Consider the following 13929-nt stretch of genomic DNA (forward strand, 5'->3'; position numbering starts at 1 on the left):
ATTTATGTTTCGTATTTGTGTTAATAATCCGTAAATTACCTCACTTTTACCTCATATCTTTGCAGAGGATTATACTATGGTTAGCAACGAAGTTGACTTTTCTAGTCATTTAATAACTCGTTTTTTTGATAGACCAACTTGAGAGATTAGGGGACCGATTTTTGAATTTCAAGCGCTCAATTTCGTCACTCGTAAACTAGTGGAAAACGGCGAAATGCTATTTTTTGAAATACGAGCGACAGATATTGGGAATCAAGTAGAATTTAAATGCCTAGTAGTGGAGTATTGTACGAAATACACGAAATCGAGCGGTCGGTATTCAAAAATCGGCCTCCCGACAGAATCTTTAAACAAAATTATTTTTTTAACTGTTGAGATTTTATTAAGCTGTTAAAATTGTTGTATAAAAACGTACCTACATACAATTCGAATTACATAAATGGCATAACGTTGTTTAGCAAGGAACAAAACTATATACTATATCTATATATGTATACTATCTGGGTTTATGTCTGTCTGTCTACTCTAACAACAATGACAATGTTGTCGAAAATCGAATTGATAATAATATCGAATAAATAAATTAACGAGACAATTCGAAACAGCATATCAACAAGAACCGAACGCAGCTTACCATCGAGCCGCTACCCTCGATACCGAAAACCGATACCGAATGGAAAATACCCGATCTAGTGATGGGCCCGGCTACCAAAACCAGTAAGGACCGCACTATGCCGCCCATAAGTCTATCGTTAATACCTGTATCTGGTAAAGATAGTCAGAACATACCGATAAAGTTAAATCTAGAACAAAGCTGGAAAGATACTATAGAATACAACGCTTTAGACAAAATGAAAGACTTCGCTGAAAAGGCCGCTTTCGATCTGCCCAAAAGCTCTAAACAAAACTTCGATTTCTCTCTATTGAAAACGCAAGAGAAAAAAACTAAAACTTCCGACAGAGAAAACAGTCTAGAAAAACTTATAGAATCATATTCACGAATATCAGAGTTCATTAATGGCTGCGATTGGTCGAAGCTACAGGACAAGAAAGATGACACAAAAACGCTCGAACAGAAATACATTGACGCTAAAAACGAGTTTATGTCACAGAACTTAATGTTAATGCCTAAAAAGACTGTAAAAGAAGTTATAGATCTAAGCGAGGACGATGAACTGACAGAATTGACAAAGAGAATAAACAAAGGTACCATAAATATCGGGAAAGATGGAGAACTGTCGATTTCGGTACATAATTTCGGAAAGGAAGTTTCGGTACGTTAAAAAACACTAACTTTCGGGTCTAACATTACTTTTGGTCTAATTTGATTAGTTAAGAACTGAGAACTAATTTCCGAAATAACTAATTTTCTGTGTGGTGAGGGACTTGATATAAATATGGCTTGATCGAAATAACTAAAATACTGAACTAAACATTGCAAAACTATCTTATAATTACTATTTTTATTATTTCTATTATTTAATACTTAATAATATCTGTTAAAATTATGACTGCATGTGTATATTAAATTTATATGACATAATTATTTGTTATTCATTTTACATAGTACATTTATCAAAATTTCAGCAAACTTTCTTAAAATTATTGCACTCTACGGCCCAATTGAGGCAGTATAATGTGATACTGATCTAACATGGATCTGACATCACTCCAATATGAAATGGTTCCAATCTCCTTTAGAGGATCTGCTGAATTGCGCATTATGTCAACCTTCAACCAAAAACGTCAGTTTTAATATTTAATATTATAGGACATTATTACACAAATTGACTAAGTCCCACAGTAAGCTTAATAAGGCTTGTGTTGAGGGTACTTAGACAACGATATATATAATATATAAATATTTATAAATACTTAAATACATAGAAAACACCCATGACTCAGGAACAAATATCCATGCTCATCACACGAATCAATGCCCTTACCAGGATTTGAACCCGGGACCATCAGCTTCGTAGGCAGGGTCACTACCCACTAGGCCAAACCGGTCGTCAAACTTCTTTTGGCACTGACATATCAGTATCAGATCGATATCATATCAGTATCATATTGGAATGAGATTTAATAACTAAAACTCAAATAAGCCTGCTTTTTTCTTTATAGCATTTATAAACGCTATGCCCATAATATTGCTTAAAATTATAAAGTAATAGTTATACTGAAACGGCTACTTATAGCGCTTGCATGATGTACAGTCACGTCTAAAAATATCGATACGGACAAAGTGCCAAAAATATGTATACACTACGTTAATATATGGGCAATAAGTTCATGTTTACATATTTTTGACATTTTGTCCATATCGATATTTTCAGACGTGACTGTATCTATAGTATGAATTTCCTCAAATATTTTTTACACCTCAGAGTCCTCAGACCCTAATCTGTTAAACAAAAGCCTTTGTTTATTTTGTGCAGCGGTTACCAATGCTACCGCTATTGACTGAACGGGAACAAACTCGTTTAAAAATACATTTTCCGTCCTATTTATAAGGTTCAAATTCATGTAACAGCTCATTCTGTTACCTGACATGCCACACAAGGGCAACCGATCGTCCTATATTATATTACCCAAACTCGTTATCTTAGAATGAGCTGTTACATAAATTTGAACCTTAATACTATCTCTATAGTAGTTGCTTTTTAACGACATGGTTGCTTTGGCACGCGCTTACGAAACCTCTCCATAAAAGAAATCATGGCTTTGGTTTAACAGAATAGGGTCTGAGGCCTACTCGTGGAAATCATTTGAGAAAATTCGTACTTATACACATAAATGGTGTGACGTAACCAATATGACAATCGTTTGCTCCGTGGCGAACGATACGGTAGTCTCTCTCTATCACTCTTCTATATTAGGGTGACATTCATTTGCGTTTCGTTGGCGATTGGCATGTTGGCTTCGCACCCTGGTGTTTGACATAATATTTGTTCACCTAATGTAACATAATTGACATTTGAAACTTGTTGAAATATTTTGATATTAAGTTTTGAATTACGCTAATTCTCATAATATAAAAAATAAAATATTGATTTAGTAAATTAGATCAAATAAAATTATGTCAAATATGTTTATAGTTATTTTTACTAATTGTTGAATGTTTTAAACGTTTTTTTGAACCAAATGAAATAAATGTAACAAAAATTCCAAATGTTATAATTCTTTCATTTTATTAACAATCTCTTCTTTTCTTTATTGTTTGCTTTACTTATTTTCCCTTCATTTCTTTTTTGTTCCATGTTATTATTTGCCCGCTTTCGATGTTGTGCTATTGAAGGCCAAAAGGCGGAAACACGAAGAGATTGAGAAACAAAAAGTTGAGGAGCAAGTCAAAAAACAACAGGTTTGTATTATATTCTAACCACTTATCATACTACCCAAGTATGTTTGTACGATATTTAATTTGCCTTAACTTGTCCAAACGCAGTTGAGAAGTTTAACTTAAAGGTACAAATTGGAACCCGGCGACGTGTCGGGACCGCAGACAACTGCAAACTTCGTTTCGTGGTAGTTTCCAATCCGACCGCATACCACGTACTTTGCTCTGACGTCAGCGGCACTAGCGTTGAAAAAACCCGAAATAATACGGGAAAATTTCCAAATGACTCGTTTTTTCAAGTATCTTTCGAAAAAACAATGAACATTTCAGTTAAAATACTTCGGAAATAAACGAATAAAGCCGAAAAAACCAATATTAACCTGGTTGCACGTCTAATGTGTATATTTTATATATTTGACACTGTCATCACTCGTCAGTGGCATTGTGTATGACGTATTTAATTTTTCTGAATAAAACAGGAAAAAAACGAAACTTGGTAAAATTCCGGAAAAAAACGATTGATTTTTTCTGGAATTTTCAACTCTAAGCGGCACTACTGATCTGCGGTCGTGCTCGGCGAGCCCGACGTCGTGTCTCTGTTTCTGTGGCGCTGAGTTCGAATGGTATTAACCAGTCGTGATGCGGTGACGTGTCGTCTGCGGTCGCCTCACGTCGCCGGGTTCCAACCTGTTCCTTAACCTATTGGCTTCTATGAGTACAGTCAATTGTAAAAATATTAGTTCACCTAAGTTGCTCAAAAATATTTCCCATAGCTCTTATGTCGGCGAATTAAGAGCATGGGACATGTTTCTGAGCTAGTTGCGTAGACACATGTTTTTACACTTGACTGTACATGATGTTTTTATCAAAGGTTTAAAAATTAACATTTCGGCAAATGATAAGCAAAAATATTTCGCAACATCTGTAACGTGTGTGGTTTTGTGGTCAGAGAGTACTTAATAGACGAAGCATGTAAAAGGAATGGGGGTCACGTCACCACACATTGGCGCACGTTAACATACGCAACATGAGATAGCCTCTCATTTCAGTTGGTTAGTTACCATATGTCGGGGTTGTCGGTGCGGGAATGTTTTCTTGTATTTATAACTTTGTCTACTGTAAAATAATTACCAACTATGAATTAAAAATAGAAGGTAAGCTTCAAATGCGCTTAGAAATATTAAAATAGTATTGGTTTTTATAGTTTTAACCTGTTTTTTGGCTAGTGTAAAACATTCCCGCACCGAAAACCCCGACGTATGTTAATTACCGGCACTCAAATAAATTACTTTTCTGCCCGCCGGCCCGAAAGCGTTAACTTTCGGCCCGCTGCGCGAAACGAAGTTAACACTTTCCGGCTCCGTCGATCAGAAAAATAGTATACACACCTCGGCCAGAAAAGAAAGCCCCAGATTATAGTTCGTGTCATCCACGATGACGCGCAGATTTGTCAAATCTAACCTTTATTAATATGACATTACGAGTCAAGGCACACGTCCTTGTGAATGACACATTCTATACATGTGATTTGCGACATTTCTTACTTTATATGTAATTTAATATTACAAGTAAAATAACTGTTATGTGTGGTGACAAACATGACATTTGTGACATGACAGGGTGACAAGCATTTGTCAAAATGAGAAAATACAAGAGTGAGAGGAGAATAAGTGTAAGGCATGAGTGGACGCTCGAAGCGGAGCGTTCAGCGGGGCGTGCAGCGAGGCGTCGGGCTCACAAGTGATGCGAGTAGCGTGCACTAGGGCCGCTCCTATACGTTTGCATTTGTTTAATATCCACGCCGCACGCCGCGACCCGCTGCACGCTCGACTCGAGCGTCCACCAGGGCCTTACACTCAAGGCTGCTCTAGTTTTAATTGTGTTTTGGTAGATTTGCTTGTTGTTTTTGTATGGGTTGGTTTGTCGTATCGGATTAATATTCGTATTCACGAAAATACGAAACATGTACCTAAGTTGTGTCAAATAAGCATACGGCCCGCCTGATTATCCCTGCAGTAAAGTTCCAAGCTCCATATATTAAAGAAAAAATATCGTACAAAAAGCGGACTTAATGTCAAAAGGCATCTACCAGTCAATAGTAAAGCAAAGCGGAAAGATTCATAGTAATACTATGTACCTTTTTACAAGCTTTTATTTAACTTGCAATGTACCTATGTATAAGTTTGTACGGGTCAAATCTTGCAAGTTAAATTTGACCTACTTCCCGACTTCTAATGAAGCTGCATATTGGCACACATATGTAATTCGGGTGACAATGCAATATTATGGTACATACCATCGAGCTGATCTGATGATGAAGACAGGAGGTGGCCATAGGAACTCTGTCATGAAACAACGAAACCCAATTGTATTTGGGGTTTTTAGAATTGTCTCGATGAGTATTACTTGCCCGTGGTAAGAAAAGTACAGTCACTTTTGTCTGAAAGCGTCACATTTTTTTTTTTTGTTATATACTACGTCGGTGGCAAACAAGCATACGGCACGCCTGATGGTAAGCAGTCTCCGTAGCCTATGTACGCCCGCAACTCCAGAGGAGTTACATGCGCGTTACCGACCCTAACCCCCCCCCCCCCCCCCCTCGTTGAGCTCTGGCAACCTTATTCACCGGCAGGAACACAACACTATGAGTAGGGTCTAGTGTTATTTGGCTGCGGTTTTCTGTAAGGTGGAGGTACTTCCCCAGTTGGGCTCTGCTCTAGATTTGGAATGACATCTGCTGTGCTGTGCCCTACCACACAAAGCGAGATGACATTCACAATGCCCATACCTCTCTTCACATGTGGAGCCTTTGTTGCAGGACAGGGAACTAAAACGGCAGCAGGCCATGCTGCTTAAAGAACAGGTAAGGGTCATAAAAGGGACACTGGGCTATTCGTGTTAAAATTATCGCTTGACTGTGCTAAAAAAATATTATTACAGTGTGCTAAATTGTTTTTACAATAAATTACATTTTCTCGCAAAAGGACGGTAAAGTCGACTTTGCCGGTAAATAAGTCGTGAAGTGCGTAGTTTATGGGCAGTCAAAAATTAAAATTGCAGTCTCTATTTCAAGACTGCATACAAATTCTATTATATATTTGTCGAGTTCCAAACTTTATAAAAATAGTTGAAATGGCCATATCAAATGAAAGCCATTTAACAACAGTAATTCAGTACCTATAATGTTGGTAGTGCGACTATTTAGCTGTCTCAAATAGGTTGGCGTATCATCAGCAGAAAATACACTTTTTTTAGGTTTCCGTAGTCAACTAGGAACCCTTATAGTTTCGCCATGTCCGTTTGTCTGTCTGTCTGTCCGAGGCTTTGTTCCGTGGTCGTTAGTGCTAGATAGCTGAAATTTGGCATGGATATATAAATCAATTTTTGCTTCAACCCTACAGTGTGGGATATCGTTTGAAAGGTCTTTCAAAACTAATAGGAGTCTTCAACAAACATTTGATAAAGTGAATATATTCGGAGATAATCGCTCCGAAAGAGAAAAAAAATTGTCCCCCCCCCTCTAACTTCTGAATCATAGGTCAAAACATATGAAACAAATAGTGGAAGTAGAGCTTAAGAAAGACATTAAATGAAAACTATAGCGGATATGATTAGTTTAGCTGTTTTAGAGTTATCGCAAAAAGTTTCCCCTTCATAGTAAAAAGACGTACTATCCACAGTTCATCCCTTGGTTAATAATCTACTATACTTTAAGCTCCAGTTTAGCTTATTGTGACGGAAGAGTAACTACGGAACCCTACTCTGAGCATGGCCCGATATGCTCTTGGCCGATTTTTTATTACATAAAACTGCGGCAAAGCAAATCTTTACAATTATATTTACTATTTTATGTGAAAATAAACATATGACTCAGCTGGAAGGCTACTTGCTGGCTTCGGATTTAATTAAACGGACGGATTAAAATGAACCCTCGGTCAAAAGGTTAAAGGTTAGATTTGATAAATCTGCGCGTCATCGTGGATGACACGAACTGTATTGATAATAAATTTTACTTAAACAAAAACTATGTACATGTACACGTCAGATAACTTTGATATGGATAGTTTAACAAATCTGGGAGATCCACATTTTCTTGCACAATTTGATGAATGGTGTTAACAAATTAAAAAGACGACAAACATAAACGCGATATGACCTTTCTGTAATATCTATTTGTTGACTCTACAATTGTAACAACCATGCTGCTTACGCTTAGTGGCGTCCTCAATATAATATACATACTAGAGCAATAAAGTAAGAAATGTCTCAGATCACATGTTTGTCGACCTCGGCTTCGCCTTGCTCGGCAATTCCATATAATCTGAGGCATTATTTACTGGCCCAGGAGTGTAGTGTCAGACCAAGACATGTCTGCAACGATTTTGATAGCACACGCAGTGCAAATGTTACTTTTGTTGCGACTGCAACTTAATATTATATAAAAATCAATGCAATAGCTAAACGCAGCCGTCGGGCTCGGCTATTATTCGGAGGCTTTTTAAAAGCACCAATAGGAGCGCTCCACATAATCTGTATCGCGGCCAATTGGAAGCATTTAAATCTAAACCTTTTGTACTGATCAAGTCAAATATTGCAAATCACTCTTGCATCATCCTCCATACTATCAACACCTATTTTCTACATTGAACCGTTTTGACAAGAACCCTTGTAAACCAGTACCCCTTTGGAAGATTATACTTCACTTCATTATAAATCGAAGTTTTATTTAAGTCGTCGAGATCCTGACCTGCACGGCGAGTACAACTTTAAACGTCAAACTTCTATGAAATTGTGACGTGTAAATAACACTTGCACTGTGTGTGCTATTAGAATTGTTGCAGACTTGTCTTGGTCTGACTATACTATTTTTTTTCGTTTAACGCAGCGTGTCAAAAGTTGACGCTTTCCGCACGGAGAATAGATAAAATATATCTTGTTATTTTATACGTAGGTCACTAGATAAGTTATGCTATAGACAAATATGAAACAATGAGTTGTCCTATCGCATATATTTTATAAAACTATATTTCCGATAGACAATGTTTGGGCGGAAAACATTTACTTTATTTTTAAATTTACTTATTAAAAAATACATTTTAACTTTGAAAACGGCGGCGTGGGTTAAGGACGATTTACGAATATTTTATACAACATTTTCATTTCATAAAAAGTTAAGATTTTTTTAATAAGTAAATTTAAAAAGAAAGTAGATGTTTTCCGGCCAATCATTGTCTATGGCAACATGGTTTTAAAAAGTATATGTGATAGGCCACCTCTTTGTTGAGTACGATTGGGGGATTTTAAAATTTGTGACGTTTATAACCGTCGCGTTTATGTCTGTCGACTTTGTGTGTTTTGTGTGGCATTGTATGTATGTTTTCTTGTTTTCCATCGTTGCTGTCTCCGTGGGTGCAGCAAAAGTATATAACTGAGGTAATACATAATAAGGCATGTACCTTTCGAAGCTTTTGGCATATTATTTTGCGGTTTACATGTTTCGCATTAATATGGTTTTACAGGCATGATAAATCGTCAGATCACATGCAAAACTCCCTAATTATTAAAAAGTAATTAAACAAAAATAAATCTTATGCTATTAGTAATATGGTTCATTATGGCTATGAACTTGTGGTGGTAATTAGTGAGTTTTGCTTGTCAGTTGACGAAATACACTTACCCCCGGAGCTTTTGGCTCTTTTTTACATGGCTTGTTTTTTTTGGGGGGTTTGAATGAATATGGTTTTACAGGCATGATACATATTACACTTTACATTCCGGAGATTATGGTTATTTTTTACTTTGGCGGCTTACATGGTTTGCATTAATATGGGAATTTACAATAGTAATTAATCTTTGGAATTTTCCTCTTACTTAAATGATACGTTGAAATGAATCTATTAACTCAATCTTAAGGTGCTGTAGGTTCAGACATATGTGGTTTTGAAAAATCATAGCACTTTTTTAGATCATGAAAAAGATATGAATAGTAATCTTGGGGTCTTTCTCTGGTGACTTATCGATTGGAATCACGGAACGTAGGTAATAATGTATAATTTTTTGCACAAAAGCTAAAAACATGAAAATTGATTCTAGAAATGCGGTGTTTTATTTTTGATCGAACTCATCGATTACTCTTACTTTGATAAAAGTTATTAATTGTATATACAGATCCAACCAGACTGGACCGGCAATCCAAAGATGTGGGTTCGAGTCCCACGTTGGCTAGAATTTATCATCGTTGTTTTTTTTATTGTGATTGACATCTCTATAATTTATAGATTGTAATGTGGTACGTTCCACATTAAAAAAGGAAAAAAATATTTCATTTGATAAAATTAAAAAAAAAGAAATATGTCCACGATTCCGGGCACGCGCAGCCGTCTCGCTCAGGCTTACGCTCAGTGCGAGTGAGAGAACCTGAACCCACTAGGCCTTAAGTTTTGGAATAATAATCATCAATAACAAACTAGTTGAAACTAGACGTTTATTAGTACACTAATATGCATAGTTTATTGCACAATAAAGATAAGTGCAAATGGCGGACTTAATGCTTTAAGGAATTCTCTACTCTATTATATCGTTATGCTTGGTTTCTTATTTATTTAACCACTTTAATTTTATATTATATTTGTAAGATTACTATTTTTGTATGGTTATGTAACTTATTTATGTATAACAGTTTATTCAATAATAGCCACTTGAATGTCCTTAGCTTAATCCTTGCCTCCATTCATAACGTTATATAATACAATTAACTGAAGAAATTGACGTAAACACAATTGTCCACAGGAAAGAGAGAGACGGCGACAACACACGACGTTCATCCGCCAACTGGACTCGCGAAGGAGATGGGAGGAGCGAGAGCGACGGAAACACCAGAACTTACTAGATCGGCTGCTGGCGAAAGAGAAGAAGTTACAGCAGAGGAGGAAAGAGATGGAACTACTCGCTGAACTAAGGTAAGAAAGAGACGGCAACACATGACGTTCACCCGCCAACTGGACTCGCGAAGGAGATGGGAGGAGCGAGAGAGACGGAAACACCAGAACTTACTAGATCGGCTGTTAGCGAAGGAGAAGAAGTTACAGCAGAGGAGGAAAGAGATGGAACTACTCGCTGAATTAAGGTAAGAGAGAGACGGCGAGACACGACGTTCATCCACCAACTGAACTCGCGAAGGAGGTGGGAGGAGCGAGAGAGACGGAAACACCAGAACTTACTAGATCGGCTGCTGGCGAAAGAGAAGAAGTTACAGCAGAGGAGGAAAGAGATGGAACTACTCGCTGAACTAAGGTAAGAAAGAGACGGCAACACATGACGTTCACCCGCCAACTGGACTCGCGAAGGAGATGGAAGGAGCGAGAGAGACGGAAACACCAGAACTTACTAGATCGGCTGTTGGCGAAAGAGAAGAAGTTACAGCAGAGGAGGAAAGAGATGGAACTACTCGCTGAATTAAGGTAAGAGAGAGACGGCAACACACGATTTTAATTCGCCAACTGGACTCGCGAAGATACAAAGGCATAACTGATGACATTTTCTTATAGAAAATACGACGAGTCTTGGCTCTAAACCATCCATGATATTGTTTCAATGGCTGTTTGTTTTCGAAGCTTAAGGATTTTTCGTTCATGCGAGTAACATAGTTTCAACTTATTGTATTCTTCCTCAGACGACCCCAAGAAGACTCCACACTATCAGATCAGAAACCCCTCCCAACCCTTAATCGGGTCCCTGGCTTGAAGCTGCCCGGTCAAGCCATGGCAGATCTGCTTCAAGCATTCGAGTTTATACACAACTTCGGGCAGACGCTAGGATTCGGTAAGAACCCAACATAATTAATCATGACTCCACAGATGACCACAAGAAACTCTACACTATCTGACCAGATCATATATATATTTGGGGTCATTGGTCTCAGACAGCGGAGGCTCCGAAGATGAAAACAAGCGACGCATCGCCATTACGAGGTCTGCAATGGAGAAGCTCTCTAAGATCTGAAGAGACCCCAACATCACAAAGGCAACGAAGTCTCGTCTCGTAAGATCTCTCGTTTTCCCAGTGTTGCTTTACGGTGCTGAAACGTGGACAGCAAGAGAGAGTGAACGGAAACGCATTGATGCTTTGGAAATGTGGTGCTGGAGAAGGATGCTGCGGATATTGTGGACTCAGCGTCGCACTAATATATCAATTCTCCAGGAGCTCAAGGTTACACAAAGACTTTCGGCAATCGTTCACTGTCGCATCCTCCGCTACTACGGTCACGTTACGCGCAGGGAAGACGACGCGATGGAGAGGCTAGTTGTTCACGGCACAGTGGATGATCACAAGACTCAGATTGCGGCCCTCAATGCGATGGACCGACCAAGTGAAAACTCTCACCGGTTCACCTTTGAATCTGTGCGCGCGGCTGGCAATAAATAGAGAAGCATGGCGGGAAACAGCGAAAAAGGCCGTACAACGACCGTAATGACCACGACTACTCTGACAAGAGTATATGACTAAGAAGAAGATCTGACCAGAAACCTCTGCCTAATCTAAACCTGATTTAAAGCTGCCAGGATAGGCCATGGCAGATCTGCTCCTCTCTGCTAAGCGTTTGAGTTCATATACTAATAACTTTGGACAGGCGCTATGATTTAGTAAGAACTTACCTAAAATAAGTAGCCTAAGGCGAAACGAGGTTTTAGGGTCAACTTGGGATACACCCTCACGTTTGTATTTCAAATATTTGTTGGACTATATCCTGAATAGGTATTGTTGACACAGTCATATGCGTACTTGAATAATAAACTTTGTTTACAGTACATATAGTGCTACTTTCCCGCACGTGTGCGGGAATGAGCACTTTCCGTGCAATTGACGACCGGTTTGGCCTAGTGGGTAGTGACCCTGCCTACGAAGCTGACGGTCCCGGGTTCAAATCCTGGTAAGGGCATTTATTCGTGTGATGAGCATGGATATTTGTTCCTGAGTCATGGGTGTTTTCTATGTATTTAAGTATTAATAATTATAGATATATTATATTATATATATCGTTGTCTAAAGTACCCTCAACACAAGCCTTATTGAGCTTACTGAGGAACTTAGTCAATTTGTGTAATACTGTCCTATGATATTTATTTATTATTATTTATAAATCGAAACTTTAACAATTTTTTAATCTTGCTTTTTTAATTAATTACAGATGTGGATTCAATCCCGTCACTGAATACTTTACAAGCTGCATTGCTGCCGGCATGCAGTCCTGAAGTGGAACTGGAGCTGATGCAAGTTCTGACTCATCTCCTCGTCTGTGCCATTGGTGAGTGTGCGCGCAAAAATGGAGAGGAATAAATCCCTGCTGGTCTGCTGATGGCGGTGTGAGCTGAATTTGTATCAGAGGTGGATTGTCAAAATTTTGTAGCCACAGTAAATTTACTGCCATCTTTCGACACATTATTAAAACTTTTAGAACGCCATTTGACTTTGATCCTTATTCTTTCACTGATATATGTTAAATTTGTTAAACATCAAAAAGTGGCCAAAACTCGTTTTGAGCGATGGCGCCACAACCTTTGGCCTATGCCCGGTATATTTACCAGTCGCTTTTCGGTGAAGGAAAACATCGCGAGGAAACCGTACTAATCCTAATAAGGTCTAGTTTATCCTCTGGGTTGGAAGGTCAGATGGCAGTCGCTTTCGTAAAAACTAGTGCCTACGCAAATTTTCGGAATTAGTTGCCAAGCGGACCCCAGGCTCCCACGAGCCGTGGCAATATGCCCGGACAACGCGAGGAAGATGAAACGAAAAAAAGTTTATTATAATAAAAATTAAAAATTTGCAAGATTACTTAGCATAATATACATTTTATAGATTGTTAGCTAAGAAGTATGAAGTTTTAGTTGTAGTTTAAGTATGAAGTCCGCTGGTGTTTTTGGACCTTAAGAATTTAAAATGCTATGTAGTAATATCTTCAGTCATCTGTCGCGATAAAAGGTCATATTTTAACCATATATGTTTTGCAGAGGACCCCGGCATTCCGCACCCAGGACGTCACACTACATTACTCGGTCACGCTCTGCGCATGGGCGACATCACGGAACACAACCTCAGCGAAGTGCTCCGTATATACCTGTACGCCAACGCGACTGGCGAAGTTAAGGCTTTGACTGGTAAGTCGTAATGTACAGAGGACCCCGGCATTCCGCACCCAGGCCGTCACACAGTTACGAGGAAAGCAGTTTACAGATGTAGTGAATAATCCTTTACAGTACATATGGGGCTACTTTATAGCACTAGTGCGAGAAGTAGCATATTATGTTACTGTGTCGAACATTTAAAGGGCCATATGTACTGTAAAACGTTGTACGATACATGTGCGAATAGGTAATTCGCAACTTGTGTCGATTTAAAACACTCCCTTCGGTCGTGTTTTAATTTATCGCCACTCGTTTCGAATTTCCTATTTTTCGCACTTGTATCGTAATGTACTATTCTCATCGTATTTTCACGAAAACGTACGAACGTGTCATGCTATTTCGAAGGTTGTCTGGAAGAGATCACTTTTAGCGATAAGACCGCCTGTTGTTGCTTAGTTTTTTTTATGT

General features: G+C 38.4%; 1 protein-coding gene across 1 annotated transcript in view; it reads left to right on the forward strand.

The window, feature by feature from the left end:
• The window catches only part of LOC133531852 (uncharacterized), a 148093-nt gene that overhangs the window by 87049 nt on the left and 47115 nt on the right, over positions 1–13929 (forward strand). The window contains exons 30-37 of the mRNA XM_061870247.1: positions 606–1274; positions 3299–3364; positions 6159–6203; positions 8756–8773; positions 10130–10299; positions 11013–11161; positions 12528–12644; positions 13348–13494. Coding sequence (XP_061726231.1) covers positions 606–1274; positions 3299–3364; positions 6159–6203; positions 8756–8773; positions 10130–10299; positions 11013–11161; positions 12528–12644; positions 13348–13494 — 1381 coding nt within the window. The remainder of the gene's footprint in view (positions 1–605; positions 1275–3298; positions 3365–6158; positions 6204–8755; positions 8774–10129; positions 10300–11012; positions 11162–12527; positions 12645–13347; positions 13495–13929) is intronic.

The sequence above is a fragment of the Cydia pomonella genome, chromosome 26, assembly GCF_033807575.1.
Source record: "Cydia pomonella isolate Wapato2018A chromosome 26, ilCydPomo1, whole genome shotgun sequence".
Lineage (NCBI taxonomy): Eukaryota > Metazoa > Arthropoda > Insecta > Lepidoptera > Tortricidae > Cydia > Cydia pomonella.